Source organism: Silurus aristotelis (genome assembly GCF_946808225.1).
Source record: "Silurus aristotelis genome assembly, chromosome: 5".
Lineage (NCBI taxonomy): Eukaryota > Metazoa > Chordata > Actinopteri > Siluriformes > Siluridae > Silurus > Silurus aristotelis.
In genome coordinates this window covers 14,770,918-14,791,491 of record NC_139578.1, presented here as the reverse complement: position 1 = coordinate 14,791,491, position 20,574 = coordinate 14,770,918, and the positions used below count along the sequence as shown (strand labels likewise).

The 20,574-nt window shown below is 39.5% G+C and overlaps 1 protein-coding gene across 1 annotated transcript; it reads right to left on the bottom strand.

The window, feature by feature from the left end:
• Nucleotides 1–1,195: 1,195 nt before the first annotated feature.
• znf638 (zinc finger protein 638) lies at nt 1,196–18,636 on the bottom strand. The gene is made up of 25 exons (XM_083540872.1): nt 18,498–18,636; nt 12,900–14,376; nt 12,016–12,077; nt 11,887–11,925; nt 11,264–11,751; nt 10,944–11,158; nt 10,493–10,636; nt 10,240–10,338; nt 10,106–10,161; nt 9,699–9,967; nt 9,587–9,618; nt 9,264–9,398; nt 9,043–9,174; nt 8,895–8,936; nt 8,473–8,610; nt 8,191–8,319; nt 8,040–8,065; nt 5,860–7,378; nt 5,697–5,762; nt 4,775–5,614; nt 4,384–4,675; nt 3,911–4,225; nt 3,670–3,792; nt 3,050–3,171; nt 1,196–1,449 (listed from the first exon to the last, which is right to left on the bottom strand). The coding sequence occupies exons 2-25, from the start codon at nt 14,160–14,162 to the stop codon at nt 1,375–1,377; spliced, it is 6,621 nt and encodes a 2,206-aa protein (XP_083396998.1). The 5' UTR covers nt 14,163–14,376; nt 18,498–18,636; the 3' UTR covers nt 1,196–1,374.
• Nucleotides 18,637–20,574: the final 1,938 nt, after the last annotated feature.

The window sequence follows — 20,574 nt, the reverse complement described above, 5'->3', positions numbered from 1 at the left end:
GTACAACATAAGCAACCTGTTGAACCACTACTTCTGCATTGCAAATAACTTGCTCGTGAATGTATTCGTGTACTATACGAACTACAGGCCAAACTTCATGACATGCACACTGCTGGTTCTGAGTAACTGACACATTCATTTAATGGGTGTATGCTCAAAATAATAGTAGAGTGTAGTTTAATTAAAGAATGTATTAGTTATTACATTGTCTTTTTATTAAGGAAGGGAAGCAAATATTTTGCACACTTAAAAATATATATACATTTTTTTCTTCTGAACTGCTAAGTAACAAGTCTGAACTACTTTAACAGTAAGAAAACATTTAACTGAGCTTAAGCTGTTAGCAAGAAGTCCACCATTGTTAAAAAAAATGCATGTGTGGAATCGATTAAAACTTTCAATGAAACATCTATTGGGAGAAAAAATAAATGGTTTAACATTCTGTGGCCTGAAAGTAAATTGGTCTTTTCAGGTCTAGTGTTTGACAGTAACTTGAAGCATGCTGGCGCAAAAACCACGGTGTGGGGATTTTTTTTTTTTTATACATACTACTGTGTCGAGCATGCTAATTAGTTTGAATACATCAAAATACATTAGGAAATTATGTTGCCCTTTGCTGAAGAGAAAATTTCAACAAGACAATGACCCCAAACACATCAGTAAGCAAACATCATCTTCATTACAGACAAAATTGATTGAGGTAATAGAGTGGCCAGTTAACCTCTTTCAAAACTTGTGTGGTAAATAAAAAAAAAAAGCAGTTTCTGAAGCTAAGACATTAATTCACAGCAACTATTTGTTCGTTGAAGTTCCTTTATCCGGATGCCAGAAGTTGGTCGTCTTGATGCAATGCAAAAGTACAGCAGTTATAAAAAAAATTACAATGGTTATTCAACAACAACAAAAAAAAAGTCAATTAGTAATTTATTAAATAAAACAAGTGTTGAAGAGAAAAATGTAACCTAATTAATATTACATTGATATTGCCTGCTTTAAAAGAATAAGGCAGTCTTGATAAAATGTGTTAATTCTTTGATTTGGAATTGAATATGTAAAGTTTCCACTACATTTGAGTATGAAAATACAAGCTATTAAAGTATTTGCACTTTATTTACTTTTACTAACCCGCTGTTATTTTTTAAACACCTTTGTAAACCTGACAGAATGAGTTAAAGAAATAAATGAAAAACACTAGTTTTTTCCTAAAACATTTTTATTTAGCATCCAAATGAATTAATTACGTTTTAATGATTCAGTTTCCAGGATTAACTTAAGTAGTCACCAAAAAAAAAAACCCTATAAGCTTTAACAGAATAATATTGGACCCATATGTCAAAAAAAAAAATACTAAAAAAACATAATGAAACAAACGATCTAATTATCAGACGAAAGAGTGGATGGTGTCTGTGTAGAGCTGCCACTCTGAGCTTTGAGCTTTTCATAGTACTTCTGCAAGAGGCAAAAAAAGATATCATAATTAATATCATAATTGAAATAACAGGATCAAATTAATTAATTAAATGTCTAGGAGTATCTAAATTATACCAGATATTTATAAAGAAATAGTTAATAATTATGCAACACTGGAGCATGCCAACATTCTTAGCCACAGACAGTGGATAGGATGACTACAGTTTAAATAAAAAAAAAATAACTTACATTGGTTAAAAAAAACATTTAAGTGTAAAATTGCAGAACTGTTTATATAGAAGGGGAAGCTTTTTATATCAAATTTACAATACATTTACAGCATTTAACAGATGCCCTTGTCCGGAGCGACGTACACAAGTGCTTTGAGTTTCTAGCAATGAATAAATCTACACTGTACTCTAGATTACAAACTTAATATAATTCATTAATTCATTCACTCCCGCTTATCCGTAATTCAGGTCGCGGGGGCAGCAGTCTAATCAGGCCCCCGCCTTCGACCGCTGCCCAATCCTCACAGCACCGTCCCTTACGGTCCCTCCTGCAGGTGGTGAGCCCACGGGAAGGCGGCCCCACGTCACTCCGACGTCACGGACCTTGATATTTCCCTCGTAAGGGACCCCCGGAGCATAGAGGGTTAAGGGCCTTGCTCAAGGGCCCAAGAGTGGCAGCTTGGCGATACCGGGGCTTGAACCCCAGACCTTCCGATCGGCAACCCAGCGCCTTAACCGCTGGAGCCACCCCTCCCCCTAACTTAATATAAATCAGACTATAACTCTTAATTTTTACAAAGCAAACTTAGAAAGTGCTAATTTTAATAGAAGTGCATGTTCAGTCTGATGTTGCAGATGCCATTATCACTTTCATTCCCAGTATTTATTCAAAGAGAACAATAAAATAGTCCAACACATCAAAACTAAGCATAGTATACAATACAACCCGGGAAAATTTAAGGTCTTTATTCTGCACTTGGATTATTGAAAAACTCTGCACAAAAATGCAAAGTACTCAACTCTTTCATTTATATTGGTTCACCAGACCGGGTTTCATTAAATCGACAGCTTAAACTACAAAAAGTAGCTAGCAAACAAAGCTAAACAAAAGTTGTTGTCTTTCCCTATTCAGAGTATTTGTTTTTCCACAAAGCAAAGTTGATCAGCTTTGACCTGTCTACTGTGTTAAAGGGGGTAAAAAAAAAGGCATTGCCGTGACAAAATTGGGTCTTGCAACTGGAGATTTAAAAGGACTAAAGAAGTGCTGGAATGGCAGTATTGGGATCTCATGCCCTCACCAACAATGAAGTTAAGCATTGTTGTAAAGACGAGCGGGCCAAATTTTCTCTAAAAGCAAATCGAGACATGAACACACTGTGTTATGTGTCTTCACCTGTAGTTATTTGTTTGTTTAGAGAAAGTGGTGAGGTCCACACAAATGTAGGTTATTTGGGCCCTGTTAGAGGGTACACGTTCTTTTCCCCATGTCCATACTCGGGTTGTCAAAGACTAAAGAATTTTATCAAGGGATTTAATGCTAATAGTATTGCATAAATTAATTCCCAAGATAATTCATATTAATAATACTTTGAATATCAAAGATCTCTTGATCCACTGTAATGGTTTACCTGCATGCTTTGGTAATGTCGTAAACTGCTGCAGTGGGTTTTCTTTGCAGTCTCTTCATTTCCATAAAACAGAGAGCAAAGCTTACAGAAGAAACCAGTCTTGGGCACCACAAAGTCCACACCTGGTGAACACACAGAAGCACAGTAATAAAAATCTATTGAAATGATCTACAACAGGAGAAAATATGGGGCAGGGGGTGATCAGTCCTAAAGACATCATCCTGTGTTTGCTTTTTACCTGCCTTTTCTACAACTGCTGCCTGTTTTATCCCGACGGTGCCAATACACCACCAGGATCAAGCTTTTATTTAACTTTCAAGTTTTCCTCAACATAAGAGCCAAAATATGTTAAACAATTCTATGAAATAATGTAGTGTATCCTCGTGGTAAACCAACTTTCATCACAGTGTTTACTGTACTACCACATTTATTAGGCAATTAAACTTGAATGTATGAAATGTTGCATTACATCAAGTGTTTAAATCATGGGCAATACCTTGTTTGCCTTATAATATACTATATGTGAGCTGTAATCTGCTGTAACTCCTAACTTCTTGTTCTCGAATACTCTACTATTGTCCCTGTTAGGAATCCCACCATATTTTATGTTTGTAACGTACCAATAGGGTTGTCTGGGCTAAAGGGGGGAAGAGTGAAGTCATTAATTGCAGAGGGCTGTAAGCAAGGCTTCTTAGAGACAGTCTCCTGATTTGCCTCATCCTCATGTCTCCGTTTAGATTCCTCTAAAAAGACAAAAAAAAAAAGGGGGTGTGTGTGAGACACTTGTTAATTGTTCAGATGTCTGCGAGAATAATTTTCATACTGATTTTAAATAGTAATGGAAATGTTTCTTTTCAATACCTTTTATTGCTGCTCTTTCCTCAATTGTAACTCCAGCAGCAGTACTCTCCTTGATCACAACTTTATCTTCCTGTTTGCTGATATTAAGCTTCTCTTCCTCCACTTTAGGATTCTCTGTGCTTGATGACGAAATTAATTCTGCTTTCAAATTTTCCTCTTCTTTTCCATCATCTGGTTTGATGTTTATGTCTACTGAACTTGTGACTGAGGAAGGCATATTACTGACAGAAGCTGGTTCCTCCTCTGGGGTTTGTTCAGGGAGTGCTTCTACAGAGTTTCTAGACTGCCTCTTCTTCCCTCTTTGAGACTTCCTCACTATAGCCAAAACCAGACAGTTAACCATAAATTATGCATATACGGACACAGTAAAACATAAAAAAAAAACCACATGATGACATTACATTAAATAAGCTGCATGATTTTGTTATGTTTCATGCAACCAAAAGAATCTTAGGTGTTGAGCAAAAACTAACCCGGTGTCTGCCGAGATCTTTTCTTAGGCCTTCCAACCCGCCTGGTCATCGGTTTCTCCTCTTCTACCGTCTCTTGCTTGTCCTCCTCTTCCTCCCCTACTTCATCCACTGTCACAAAATTCATTTTGCGAAGTTCTTCTATATCACGAGCATCCTCTTCTAGGAGAGACGATTCCGCAGGTACCTCAGGCAGGGCCTGTGCATCAACTTCAGAACTGGCGAGATTTACTTTAGCTTGCTCACCCTCATCCATCTCATCATCGCCTCTCGCCTCATCTAACGTGACAAGAGTCTGTAGAATACAGCAAAATCTTAATCGATAAGTATTTAATAAAATCACTATTAGTATTTAATTTAAAACAACAGACTAAGCAATGTAAAAAATACTAACCTCAGGGTTAAAAGAGCTTGCATCATCCTCATCTTCCTCCTCAATAATTTCATCAAGAGTGACCAGGCCCTGGAGTGCTTTTTCCAACTGTTCCTCCTCAGCTTCATCAGCTCCCACCTCATCAAGGGTTAATAGTGCTTCAGGATTCTCGCCAGCCTGGCATTTCAGAAGCTCTTCCTCATCAGCATCATCTCCGCCCACCTCATCAAGGGTTACAAGAGCATCCTGGGATGGAAGTTCCTTGTTCTCTATCTCTTGTAGTGCAGTACTTAACTTCTCAGATTGGTGTTCTGTGGGTGACTCCTGATCCTGAGTCTCAGAGACTTGAACATGCTCATACTTTAATGTAGAGGTTCCTTTATCGGTCTCTTCATTGATGAGAAGGGATGCTTCACAATCTGCCTCAGAAATGCACTTCTGGTTTTTATCCTCAGATTGAGTTGGTTCTGGTGTGGTTTCTACTTTTTGCAGCACTGCCTCCTGGAGGACATCAGTAGTAACTGCAACCCCTTCCGGGTTTTCAGTATCTTTCTCATCAGTTATTGAATTTAAAGTTTCATTTTCCGTCATCTCTGTAACTTCCTGATTCACTGCTTCAGTGTCTGCAGCAGATGTGGACCTAAGTGTAGTTAAAGTTGGTGGCTTCTTAAACTTTTCAGAACTGATATTAGCAATGGATTTTCCTTTGTGTGTTGATGTCATAGTAGATTTTGGATCATCCTTCTTTAATTTAGATTGTACCAAGCTAGATGTTTGCTCCTCTGCCTCATCTCCAACCTCATCCAAAGTTACAAACTCATCAAGGTTGAAGGGGAATGGCTCTTCAACTTCACCCTTTTGCTAAAACAGATTGTCTTATTAACAAGCAAAACTAAATATGCAGATAAATTGAAGGTCTTAGAAATTCAGATTTAAAACTCACCTTTCCAGTTCTTTTTGCCTTTGTATCGGTCCTTGAAGAATGTGTAGTTCTGCATCTACTACGGGTCTGAGCAGAGACAAATTGATCAAAGTTACAAAATACTAAAAGATACTATTAATTATGTATCTAAAAGAGATTCTCAAATATGCTCGATCATTTTTACCTTGTAGCCACACTCCTCATGCTCCCTTGACTGCCTTGAAACTGTGCTACTCTCAGGCTTGGTTTTGCGTGATGCAGAAGAAGAAGAACTTGAAGAGCCTTCATTACTATTAGTGGGAGACCCATCTTTTGGACTACCCTTGACCTTCTTTCTGGAAGAAAACTCCTTTTCCGGTGACTCTGCTTTTCTACGCTGACTTCTAGTAGTTCTAGAACTCTGTGGAGTTATTCCTTTTTCAACTTGAGCCTTCTGCCGGTCAGATTTAGTTACTTTCCTGTCTACCTGGGAATCTTTCTCTGCGGAATTCTTTTCTCGCTCCACTTTTCGACCGGCTTCTTCTTCTGCACGTTTCATGGAGGACTGAAGACGGCATTGATGGACTGCTGCTTCAAGAGCCTTCAAGACCTCTGGTGTAACTGGTGGAAAACTCAGGGTCATGTCATCAGCTGAAAGAGTCCCTAGCTGAGTTGTAGCTTTTCCAGGCTGGTTTTGGTCAGAAGACTTCTGAGTGGTATCAGTTAGAACAGGTTCACATTGCTTCAGATCCTCCTTAAACTGACCTTCATCCTTATTTGTAGTACTCTCTGGACTCAAATCGCCCTGTGTGACATCACTTGCCTGGGTGGACTCCTCTGTGGGACCCTGCTGTGACTCATTTTCCAAAACATGCTTCACTGTAATTTCTTCATTGTCATTACTAGTCAGTTCTGCTATCTTGGTGTCCTCTATCAGAGGCAACTGAGCAACACTATCATCTAATTTACTCTCTTCAACTTTCTCTTGTTCTGCAGAGAGGTCACCATCCTTTGCAGCATCGCTTTGTGGTGATGGATGATGTCCCTCCAAGAATGATTCTTCTGAATGTGTAGTTGTCTCCACTGGGGGATTTTCATTTTTCTCAGAACTATCATTTGTGTCCATTTGTAAGTCTTCAGAATGCTTAGTTATATTTACCGATATATCTTCAGTCTGCTCAGTTGTGCACATTTGTACGTTTTCAGTACCCTCACTTGTGTCTGTTTGGAGGTTTTCAGCATGTTCAATTGTGTCCACAGACAATGGAACTTCTTCGATTGTTTCTGGAGGCACATCACTGTTCCCTGACTCCGTTTCTGTAGTCTCCACCAATGTAACATGGTCCATTTGGGGATCGATCTTAGTTTTGCTTTCAGGGATATCTATTTTGGATTCTCCACTTTCAGTTACTGGTGTTTCATTAGGTGGGGCATCCTTTTCAGTGTCATCAGTGTCACATGGAACTGTTTGACTAGGTAGGTTGGCTTCATCACCAGGGGCCTGCTCTGTAATTGCTATTTCATCAGTGGAAGCAGCGGTAGCCGTCTCAATCTTTGCTTTAGGTTCAGTTTCTTTGACATCATTATCAGAGCCTTTCATGAGAACAGCCTCTCCATTAGCACTGTTTTGATCAGTTACATCTCTTGTAAATGAAGTAGGTACGGGAACTGTAGTTCGAGGGGTAACTGCATTTGTATTCTGGGTTTTGGGTACTCGTTTCAACCTAAATGATACAAAATGTCTTATTTACATAGTTAGACATTCTGATGATTAAATTTACTTAGAATGTGCAATATGAACCATCCAGGCATAACATTATGAGCAATTACTGATTAATTCTATATCATGGCACCTGTTAGTGGGGGGTTTATTAGGCAGCAAGTAAACATTTTCTCCTCAAAGTTGATGTGTTAGAAGCAGGAAAAATGGGCAAGTGTAAGGATTTGAACGAGTTTGACAATGGCCAAATTGTCATGGCTAGACGCCCGTTTAGGAGCATCTATTTATAAAAAAAAAAAAAAAAAAAAAAACCTAGCTCTTGTGGGCTGTTCCCAGTCTACAGTGGTCATTAGTGGTGCACCAGTGACAGGGTCATGGGTGACAGACTCATTGACGCACGTTATTATTGAAGGCTGACTTATGTGATCCGATCAAGCAGACGAGCTCCTGTAGCTCACATTGCTGTTAATTGTCACTGCTGTTAATTCTTAACTGGTCAGGACTGGATTGGCAGCAAAAGTGGGACCAACACAATACTAGGCTGGTGGTCATAATGTTATGCCTGATCAGTGGCCATAAAGTTATGCCTGGTCAGTGTATATGACTATAATATTAAGAGGTAGCAAAAATTAAAGAGGTAGCAAAAATGCTGTGCAGTCACTTACCCTTTAGCATCAGCGTTCTTTTTACTCTGTAAAGCAAATGAGAAAATTTTACATAATTTATCCTTTGATTACACAAGATTAATTCACCAAAAAAAAAAAAAAAGAAAAGTAAAGAAAAGAAAAAAGAAATTGAACTTAAATCCAACAATACCTGTTCAGCAGCTCTGGGCATTTTAGCCAGATTAAATGTGAGGGAATTATTCTGTATTATGCAGGGAAACTTTAGAAATCGACTATAGACCGACTTGGCCACAGCTGCATTATCCATTTCAAAAATGATCTAGAAATAAATAGATAAAGATTAATATGTGAAACCTGTCCTAGACCTAAATGTCGTACTCTGTACTTTCTGATTGGAAGTTCTCCAAAATTTACAATAGCACCAGTCACTTGAATGTGCATTTAGATACTCATCTATAAAGTATATACTTACTCTTTCATTTAACACCAAAGACTGCTTAAAGGAACCAAAACGTTTGATGAGGTTGTGAATTTCATTGACTGCTCCACTCTTATCAGGTACATTATTGACTGTGAGGAGACGTTCAGGGAGTGTTGCAAATTCCTTAGGCTATAGAAACAAACAAAAATTAATTATTTAAGTTACTAGTACTGTTTAACATTGTTATACTATTATAGTTCTACTTTTTCATCTTTTAGACCACAGAGTAATTAATGTAGTATGCAGCTCTTCTCAAGCATGCTTTTGGATTTTTGTAGTTTAGTACTATGTACTTAATACTTTTTGTTTCTAGTCATGATCAACTATCAACACAAGACAAAAGATCTGAAAGCATTTAGAACATCCAGTAATAAGGGAAAAACTGCACAACAAAACCATGTTTGTTAACTTACAGGCAACTTGCCCAATCCCATGAGTACTCTGAACAATGATTCCTGAACAAGAAAGAGACATTTATTCTTAAGAATTATAGTCAATTGTAATTCAATTAAAAAGTTTATTGTGTCCCCCCCTACCCCCATGCTTTAGGCATGTGCTTACTGTATTTTTAAGGTGAACAGGTTTGGTCATCATCGTGATGCTTATCTCTTTCTCCTGTATTTTTGCTGGAGTCTCTGCATATGCTTTAACCAGTGCCTCGGCCGACTGGGTATTTGGCATTTCCAGGTATGCCTGATTAAACAAACATTTATTCATATAGAAATGTTTCATTAAATTATTAGTACAGCCCATGTACACACTGGTGTGGATAGTAAATGCACCTTGTGCTGAGTGAGAGCAATGACAGGTTTTGTAATGAAACCATGGGGACGTGCAAGATTTGCGAGATCCTCTTCCGTGATTCCTTCCTCTGGAAGACCAGTTATCTCAACGATATTCCTTCTCCATTGGAGCTCCTGTTGGTGTTCAAAACATTAGTATTTTAATTTAAACCTAATTATTGGTTTTGGCAATTGATTACTTATCGTTATTGACAATTATTTACACTCGATCAGGCTTCATGCTATCAGGATTTACGACGACAAATTACTCTAGCATAACCAACAGCAAATAACCAACAGCAAAAACAAGTTAATTGCCATACCTTCTTTACAATCTTTTTAACAGAAGTTTCACCTAAATAACAAAGAAATCGGTCACTTATAATATCATACAAAAAAATACATGAATCTCATGAATAAAATGCTGAATCCCACCTGGGCCTTTTGCAGAAGGCTTGACTTTAAAATGATGTTTCCCTTTAGCTGTCTGTGACCTAGGAACCTCCTTTAGAAGTTTGGACACTTGTGACACCTTAGGCACGTTTTTAGCTTTAACTGCTTGTGACATCTTAGAAGCACCTTTAGTTTTAACTGCTGCTGTAGTCTTGGATGCATCTTTAGGTTTAATCATCTGGGACATCTTAGGCACATCTTTAGCTTTTATCACGTGTGACATTTTGCTCATGCCAGGTTGAGACTCCTTTCTGTTGTGTGAAAATAAATTATTTTAATATCAAAGTATTTTAATCTGCAGTGCATAGTGCAGTGACCTATATTTGATTAAGTCAGCTGAAAAAGAAGGGAAGGAGGGGGGGGGGGGAGTAAAAAGAAATACAACTTACTTTTTAGCAAAAGGTTTCTTCTGATGTTCAAAATCCTTTAATTCACTCCTGGCCTCCTACACAAAGAAAAATATGTAAAACAGCTTATTTTTGTCAATATGTATAGGACCTCATAACATCTGCATAGACAATACCTTCTCCATACAGATGTCAATAAGCATTCCACGCAGCCTCAGGTCCTTACAGCTGGCCAAAGCTTTGGCATCTTCCTCCTTTTCCATGCACACTGATGCCTAGAATTAAGTGAAGGTTTAGAGACTGGCAAATTCTTATGTCGGATAAGTCATGTATTAATGCTGAACATAACTGAAAACAATTACTGAACATCTGAGATTAAAACTCGTACTTCAATATAATTAAAGAAACGATGTACACAATTTACAATACCTCTGAGATGGCTTTAAGGAGAATGGCGGTGTGAACTGGACCAAAGTGCTCAACTGTATCAACTAGCTCTTGGTGTGTAGTCCCAAAAGGAACATTTTTAAATCTTAACAGACAGGATGTCCCAGGACCGGTTGGTTTCTTGCTCTACACATCACAAAAAGTACATTGGAATATGCATAAAATAAACAGACTACACCACAATCTTTTTACGATTATCAAGTTTATTTATGGATAAGCACTGTGTATTGTTTGTCTATTCTCGTCTTATTTTTTATGCTCTCCTGCATACATGAACCAAAGGCAGTAATTTTGGTCATGATCTTATTTTGTGAGGGCCAAAGGTTTTGACCCATTATCTCCAAACAACAAGGTGGACTATTTTTAGCTGCATGAATTTTGAGCTCTCACCAGCTTTATTCAAATTCAGATCAAATAATGTGTAATCAAATACCTTGGAGGTACTAGGCTTCATTACAGACGAGCTACTTGACTTAGAGGATTCACTTCTTTTGGAGGATGGAGATGATGATCGCTTTCTACTGCTGCTACTCTTCACTGCAGAAGACAAGGTACTGTTTCTCTTCTTGGCTAGCTCAGCCAACAGTGCAGGGGCCAACGATTCCACCATTGCCTTCAGGGCACTACTGTCTGATACTGAAGATAATTCTGTTACAAAAAACAGACATTAGATAATAGATAATTATTAGATAATTTGACGAGGAAAACATTGCACAATTACACCATGTGGAAGACAACACTGATTTATCTTACCTGAAGACTCCAGTAGTTTTTTAGCTAGTCTTTCACTGCTGCTTGATCTCGGTAAGCGATAAGGACTGCTCCGTCGTGGGCTCACACGTCGAGAACTCCAAGGCGGAGAACGCCTACTACTGCTGTAGCCTGGTGACCTTGATCGTTGATGAGGTGGGCTGCGAGACCGCTGGCGGGGTGGGCTGCGAGACCGCTGGCGGGGGGGTGGGCTGCGAGACCGCTGGCGGGGGGGTGGGCTGCGAGACCGCTGGCGGGGGGGTGGGCTGCGAGACCGCTGGCGGGGGGGTGGGCTGCGAGACCGCTGGCGGGGGGGTGGGCTGCGAGACCGCCGCCGGTATGAGGGTGAGCCACGACTTCTCCTGGGGGGGGACCGAGAACGACTTTGAGAACGTGTGCGGCGGTACCTCCGAGGGCTTCGTGATCTTGAGCGGGAACGAGACCGCTGCCGACGACTAGATGATCCATGGTGGTGTTTGGGGCTAGGAGTTCTACAACAGGAAGTGTAAAAAGTTTAATGCTTTAGACTGTGATCTTTTTACATTGAATCAGTTTGACAAAACACTTTGTATAACTATGGGTCAATTTAATAGTGTAAAATAAAAATACAGAACCACACCATTTACCTTGTAAGGGAAACTTTCTCTGCATTCCAATCAGGATATCTACAAAAAAATAATGTACATTTACAAAGTCGAAATAAATGCCACGGAACGTTTACAATAAAGTAAGTCCGAAATGTTGGTTTTACTTACTGTTTTCTGAGACGTCTACAACTCTCAATGTGAAGGGATGTATTCTGATGTTCAATCCAATCCTGACATTTATAAAATAAAAAAAATAAAAAACTTCAATATATAGCGTATATAAGTATTGACTGTTTCTAAATATATTGCACCAGTAAAAAGAAAGTTAATATATTTAAACAATTAAATAATAAATAATCTACCACGTTCAATGCCGCAGCAGGATAAACAGGCTATGAAATGCATCAAAGGTCATAAAAAAATAATTGGCACCACAATACAAAATAAAAAAAGACAAATGAAACTCATCTAAAAGGTCATTTTAAAATCAAAATAAACAAATCAGTAAGCAAATCCATAGAATGCTTCGGAAAGATTTTCTGGAAGGCCCAAATTCCTATAGGAAGATAGACCTTGTAAAAACAAAAAACAAAAAACAGTCCTTGGAGATATTTTCAAAGGTCATCAACTTGTTTGCTTGTTCTTCGTCATCAAACAAACTGGTCCAATACAGTTCATGCTTTTAATAACCAGTCAACATCTTCAGGCTGTATGCTGCAGTCCTCTTTCCAAAAAGAACTCAAGTGTAGTATCTTGGGAATACTATCTTCAGTTTCTTCATTACACGTTAAAAAAGGATGATTGTCACAACATAGTCGCTGGCTACTGTAACTTTGGTACTGTCAAAATCACAGAAATTCTTTTTTTTTTTTTTTTTTTACACATTTTTAACAAGTTTCCTTAAGGTGCATTATTATTTTATTACTACATTTTGTGCTTACTGTCATACAATACACTCAAAAACAAGTGACTTCACACAAACCACAACTTATACAATAAATTTAATAGAAATGTTTCCAAGCTGAAACAGTACAGAAAGGGAAAATACTCACCTTCGTCTGGACACATTCTACGTTACATAGAGAGCATGTATGAGGAAAGATTCTTGGGCTAGCAGCTGAGTAATCATTCATCATGGTGGGAGTTGGTAACCTCTTTGCAGTTGAAGTAGTGATCAGAGGTGAAGCAAATGCAAAAGAACTTCCGGAGATCATCGGGACCATTGAAGCTAGAGGACTCGCGGCACTGGATGAAATCTGTGGTGGCCGACTGGTGGGCGATGGCACAGCAGAAGTAGGCTGCCTTCTTGGGAGTGTCTTGGCACCTTGGATGTCCAGGCCTTGTGAAGTGGGTCTTGGAGCCATTACTGGAAGTTGCTGATGCTTAGGAACCATAACTGAAGCAGCCAGGTTCTGCTGTTGATGCTTACTTTTCTCAACATTACTGAAGGAGGAACCTGTGGCTTCCCTCCCATACTTGACTGATTCTTTAGAAAGATGGTCATTTGCATAGTTGTCTGGATTCTCGTCAGGAAAATCAAATTTGCGAGAATGTCCATAATCAATAACTTGTCCTTGTCGAGTATCGGAGGCCAGAAGAGCAGATGCTCTCTTAGCCTTGCGCATGCGGATGTCTCGCAAAATAAAAGGCAGGTTGTCTGGGGTCAGTTGATCATCAGGGTAATGGCTAAGGAGCTCAAGGTCCTCACTTGAGAGTCCAAAGTTTGCTAATATGCTGCTAGCGCTCTCTGGAGTGTAACGTGTAGGATGATGATCTGAAGGGGATTGGCTGTTCAAACCACTCTGTCCAGAACCACTGCCAAAACCCGAAGATTGAAACCGCTGTGAAGAACTGGAAGAATGACCAATACCCGAGGAAGAAAAAAGCTTCCCGGGAGTCTGGTATCCAGTCCAGTCCCCATCATCAGACCTTCCCGGAATGCCAGCTGCTGTATAACCGCCACCTCCTGGAGAAAGCACTTTCTCTCGGTCATCTTTCTTCAGGCGGGAATCCATCGTTTTCGGCTGTTGTAGCATTTGGGTGACCAGACGGACTTCCTCAAGAGCTCCACGAATGTTCATATCTATGGATGCTTCAAGATCGTGGGAAATCTGTGGCTGACGCTGACTCAATGGAAACGTCATCTGCTGGCTTGCTGTCATTCCCCCACGACTACTAGACATGGAGTCAGGGGGAAGTCGAGCTCCTGCCTGGTCTAGGCCAGACTGTGACCCAATAGCATACTGCCCTGCTGCAATAGACCTCTGGCCACTGGAGAATGGTCCCCCTCGGGGATTATACATAGGATGGGACATGGCAACCTTGATCAAGTCAAGCAAGGTCAGGGCAGGTAAACCAGTCACAGAAGCAGTGAAGTTTCTAGCAGTAATCACATTCAGATGGTGCAGTGCCAATTGAGCCTTTATTTGGGCCAACTGGAGGGAGACTAGGCCAAAGAAAGGCAGAATCCCAAAGTTGTTCAAGGAATTCGTAACAGGGGGCACACAACTTTCCAAGAATAATGCAAAGCTGAAAAGTTGAGGGAAAAAACACAGACAGGGTTACTGGCTTGATGTATTCAATTCCAGAAAGTGTAACGGAAAGAAGGTTGCAATCCCTAACCATACCTGTTTGTGTCATATTTAAGTTTTGCCTTTACATTGTACCCAGAACTTATGTGGACTCTTTATTACTGAGCTTCACTGAAGGAGGGCAAATAAAAGCAAACATAATTACCAAACTGTCCAGCAAATATTTTGCCTGATTTTACAAAATAACGGTTACATGAAGCTTATGACATTAACTGGAAAATATACAGGATATTAAAAGGTGGTGGTGGTGGTCAAATACACCTCCGATTGAAAATGAAATGTCAGCAAATCGCATGTACAGAAAGCTTTTACAGAAAGTTTAGTGTTATATAGTTTTAAAGACATTCGCCACATGTCTGTGAGGATTAAAAAAATTAAAATGTCAGAACTCTAGGCAAGAGTGCTAGTCCCCATTCATGCTAGCATTCAACAACAACAAAAATAAAAAATAGGGATGACCATTAAATTATATAGTATGGGACATTAATACACAGCAACAATTAATATCCAAAAGTTTCTTAACTATGTAAATTAATGAGGCTTTAAATCAACTAATCCTGCAGACTGACTTCTGTAAATTCCTCTGTCCACACAAATGTGTGTATCGGTGTTCAAAAAGTACGTCGACACACCTATCTTATTTATTAGTTCAGGTTTTTTTTTTTTTTTTTATGTCAAACACATTTTTAACAGGTGCATACAATCCACAGATAAGGTATAGCCTGCTAGAGCTGCCCTAAAAAGCACCTAGAAAATTACAACTAAACCGTAAGTAGACAACCGAAAGGTCATTCCACTGAATGTTACATCAGCAAAAGAAGTGCACTGTAAGCCTTGTTAAATAGGTTTATATAGATAAGTGCTGTTTGGGCTGAGCCACTTGGGTCCCATGAAGGTAAAGTTGCAGCATATGATAACACTTTAGATAATTGTATGCATCACACATTGTGGAAAGCCTGTTTTCTGTTCAAGCATGACAAAACAAGATTCATAAAGACATGATTCAGGGTGTCTTGTATAAAGCAAATACATTGAGCTTTACAGAACCCTGACCTCGACCCTACTGAAAACCCAAGGGATAAATTGGAACACTGACTGCAAGCCAAGGCTTCTTGTCCTGCATCAGTGCCTGACTTCACAAATGTTCTTTGGACTAAATGGAGAAATTTTCACAGGCACTCTTCTAAATGTTTTTTATCTGTTATAGATGCTCAGGCATGCACATATAATTGGCCATATAGTGCATGAAACTTCAGGTAAATGTTCGTACAAAAACACCAACATGAAATAAGCAAACATTCGATCAGAAACATCCACTCATCCATTTAAATTTCACACAAATAAAGGAAAAAGAAAACAAATAATATAGTAAAAATGTCTGATAGTGAAAGTACCACTAAAAACATCATGATTCAAATCATGAAATATGTTAATTATCTATGACCACTTATATGGAAACCAGTGTTGAACTTTTATCCATATACAGCACATAATCTATTCAATCAAAGCTGCAGCATACTTTAAGGTTGAAATGGTCAATATTTCAAAAAAATGATTCTTTGACCTCTGGGGGGAAAAAGATTTTGAGGTTTCAGTATTTATTATTATGACTAACAAATCTGACCATCATCACCCTTTTTGTTAACTATTGTATGTAAGGACTAGGGCCCTCACATACATCAAATACACAAATATATTCTGACTTAATACAGTGTAATCCACTCAACCATGGTTTTTCATCAACAAGGGTAATATGCACTGCAGTTATATAAGATGGATTTAGGCACACCTTATTATTTGTATGGTTTATTGCATTACAGATTCACTTTTAATGGCTTACTTTTCATTGATTATTAATCTACACACAATAATTCATAACATGAAACAATCCACACAAAATTCTTCAGGTGCATCATCTTAGGTTTTATAATCTTAAAATATTCCTACTTCTTTTCTTAGGAAGGTCATCCATTTGTAGCAAATAATATTGCCTGGAAATTTAGAACGGAACATTCCTGTGACTATACGGTCAATGTGCACTTCAGACCAAAAATCAAGCCATGGAAGTCCAAGAAAATCAATGTAAAAATCAGTGGAAAAACTGGCAAGAAAAACTTCTTCAAGACTCTTCCTAGAGCTGGCCATCCGACCAACCTCAATAACCAGGCTAGAATGGCCTTGGCAGAGGTCCTTCATAGAGATAGCATAACCTGTGTTAATGACAACCTCTCAAAAGTATTCTATCATACAGGCCTTTATAGTAAAGTGGTTAAAAAAAAAATAAATACAAACGCATGTGGCAGGCCCTTAAAGGATTCCAAGAGCATGGAGAAAAAGATTCCCTGCTCTTGAGAAAAAAAAATTTACTTCTAGGATAAACTGCCTGGGGAAAAAGTGTTGCTCTAAACACTGCCTCCAAGTTTCAGGGATGGTGAAATTGGTCATAACTGAAGAGACGAGTTAACTTGGCAAAATACAGAGCATACAACCAAGATCACGTTGGAGTGGCTTCCAGACAATTCTTCAGATATCCATCAGTGGCTCTGCAACAGCTTAAACTGGAATCCCATCCATGGCAAGTCCCTAATGGTCTTCATCAATCAGACTTGGCTTCCAAAGATGTGCCCCAAAACTGCCCAAATCCAGGTGTGCAAACAGAAGAAAACTCACTGTGTACTTGATGCCAAAGGTGCTTCTGCAAAGTACTGAATTAAATGTCTTTTTTTTATTATTATTTGCAAACATAACTTTAGATGAGCTTTCATCATTATTTATAGTAGATCACTGTGCATAAACTGATGGCCAAAATAGTAAAATCCCTTAAAAATTTAATCTGTAATGCAATACAGTCTGCAAAAAAACTAAAGGGGTTTAAAAATATTCCAAACCCCACTCTCTAACAGTTGGAAAAAGTTAAGTACAGATAACACTACGGTCACACTGTACACAATCAATCACAGGAGAGTCACTTTCTACATCATGATTCACCTGGAAAGGTCCACACTGAAGAACGCCCAAGAAGAAGGAAGCAAAAAATAAATAAAAATAGAGAAATACATGGGAAACAATCCAGAAAAGAAAAGTTCAGGTGGGGAGATTTTTGGGCAAGCAGTGAGGATTACCTGAAAACTTAATGTCCTGGATTTATTCAATTAAAAATATATATATATTCTTTATATCCATGTGCCAGTGGATATGATCAGGTTTGGTTTAAAGTAGCTGCCAAATTTGCCACTGGGAAATTAAAAGGTAAAGATCATGTATTGTTCACTTGGCTTTTATGGACTCTAAGCAAACGAACACACAAAATGTAAACGCTGTGGGATATTTCCGGTTTACAAACACAATGGATTCTGGTTTAGTGTCCAATGTTACATTACACTGACGATGTTGCTGAGGACACATAGTAAACACAGGGGTTACCATAGTGCATTAACGATTAGGCGAAAGGGAAACGTCAAACAAACAATTAATCTTAAGTTGAAGTAGGAATGATGGCACCAGTGGGAAGTTGGAGAAATTCCATTTTGGACATTTTAATTATTATTATTATTACTCCAAGAGTTTTCACTGTGTCCTCGGTTAAGTCGCGTGGCGCAACCTTCCTCTATACCGCAGTATAACACTGATCACTGCATATACCCTCTATATACACACACACAACACCTGCAAAATCGGGAAATGAAACAGAAAGTCTAAAGCAAACGACACATTCTGCATACTTGAACTGAACTACTAAAACTGCTAGTCTTATAACTAGCAACGGTAATAGAGCCAAAAAATGCATGCACCCCAGATCACAGTTATTCGTGATCACGATTTATTTATACGTTAGAAATTAACAATGCTGCAAAACAAGCAACCGTGCTTCATGCAAAAAAAAAAATAATAAAAAGGAAAGAATGAACCGCCAGGCCAGCCCTCTCTGTCTGGCCTACTCGGGCAGGTTCTCCCTACCAGGCCGTGTGCACGACATCGGACATTTTAAGTCGCTGGTAAATAACATGTACAGACAGATGGCACGGCCATCATCTGCTGAGCCTTTTCTCTGAGACATACCTCGTGTTTAAATCCTGTTAGAGTGTAATGTTCCTCAAACTGGTGCCGCTGAAGAGCCACACATCTTGTACGCAGATATTATTCAGCCATAGCGCCTTTCTGAACACACGGTCTCCTCCCTCCGGTTACACTAGAACGCGGAGAGCAGTGCTGCAGACCAGAGCAAACGATCACAGATACGACAGAACGTCATAGAAGTAATCGAGTCATCATAGTTTTCAATCGAGGTTTGTTTGTTTTTTCGTTTGGAAATGAAACCTATAGATGAGAGGTAACCCTTATAAAAACGCCCTTGTTATATTCTCCTTTGCTTTTTTTTTTCATTATTTTACATTTATTTTGCAGTTAAAATTAATATCAACAAATAGTGGAAGCAACATTGGGGCTGTCCTTCAGGATCCCTCTAACTCAGGGATGTCTAATCTTTTAAGGCCCGTATGAGTGCAGGAATTCCTTCCAAATAAGCAGGAGTCACACCTGATTTCACCTGTTTATTTAGTTAGCATTTTTAAACGTTTTATAGAGTCTCAATGTGTCTATGTTTAAAATGAAAACCAGCACCCACACCAGCCCATTTCATATAAGATTATGGTTCCCTGTTTTAACTGCTGTTTTCTGTATATATCAGTGGCGGGCGGTCAGGGCTAGCAAAGCCTTCTCTGCTGGCCTAAACACTATCAGAAGCACTGACCTACATTTACAACCTTAATTCTAATATTTGTTCCATGAAATTTTATTAATTTATTCCCAACAGTTTATTCTCTTCATTTCGTAGCGTTTCTCTTGGCTGCACCGATTCCAGTACGTGTATGTGAATGTTAGATTTTGTCTCCAATCAGATTTCCACCTCTATGTGCTGCCATATCAATCAAATCTGCCCAGGGCCTTCAAAGTCTGTTCTGATGGCCCTTTTACCATAGAGAATATTATCAATGGGTCTGTTTCTTTATCCAATCAGATTTCAGATTCGCCTCACAGCGTCAGCATTTTTCTGTCCACTGATTGGTTAGTCAGAGGGAAACAATATGTTACTTTCGTAACCCCGGTTCTCTGAAACATCGAGTGGAGAGATCCACCTATGGGAGATATGGACAACTCCTCGGTTGCCCAATACACTCACAGCGAGGCCCTGTCAGAGGACGCCAGAGGACGGCCCTTAAGGTGGTGCTGGCATTTTACAAAGTAGCAGACCTCACACACGGCGAGAGAAATAACCCAGCCATGAAAAACATGACATGGCAACATGCATGCTAAAACCCTGATGACATCCAACATGCGGTCTGCATGCAGAAAAAGAACATGTTGATATACATGTGATTGGACCAATCCGGGTGTCAAGAAAGGGCACAGACTATATGCTTGAAACGTGCATAACTGGGCCGGGCAGACAGGGTTAAAAGGAGTGCAGGACTCGTGGCACGAGGCTACGAAAAGCCCACACTTAAGACCGCATGATCCACCGGGGTCCGGGTAACATCAGGCGGGTAGAACCTGACAAAGGTGTGCCAAGAGGACCAGCTTGCAGCGGCACAAATGTCCTGCCAGGGAACGCCTCCAAACAGGGCCCAAGAAGCAGCCAAGCCTCTAGTGGAGTGAGCTCTGAGGCCACCTGGAGGCTGCATTCCTTTAGATTCATACACCAAGAAAATACCTTTTACAAGCCAACGAGAGAGACATTGCTTAGAGATGGGATTTCCCGTGTTCGTGGGGCCCAAGAGTCAAAGAGCTGGTCGCTCCCGCTAAAAGAGTTTGTCCTGTCCACACACAGGGCATAAAGCATTCAGCCTCTGGTCCTTCGCAGAGGAAATAGGAGGAGGGTGAAAAGCAGCGAGCTCAGGCACACCACCAGTGAAAGCTGGGAAGCAATTAGGCATGAAGGCCAGGTTAGGGTTAGGCCTAAGCAAAAACGTGTTAATTGAGCGAGAATTTGGTGCACGAGGAATGAGCCGAGAGCACATGCAAATCACTAACACGTTTGGCGGAAGCCAATGCCAGAAGTAGAATCGCCTTGAAGGACAGGAGTTTAAGGAAGATATCCCTTAGGGGCTCAAAAGGCTGTTGGGCCAGCACCTCCAGC

What these genes read in the sequence shown, in the direction of transcription:
- znf638 (XM_083540872.1), bottom strand. Translation starts at nt 14,162, where the DNA reads ATGTCCCATCCTATGTATAATCCCCGAGGGGGACCATTCTCCAGTGGC. An exon ending in AAGAAACCTTTTGCTAAAAA is followed by an intron (nt 9,968 to 10,105) that starts GTAAGTTGTATT and finishes TTCACACAACAG; the next exon opens with AAAGGAGTCTCAACCTGGCA. An exon ending in GCCTTCTGCAAAAGGCCCAG is followed by an intron (nt 9,619 to 9,698) that starts GTGGGATTCAGC and finishes TTTGTTATTTAG; the next exon opens with GTGAAACTTCTGTTAAAAAG.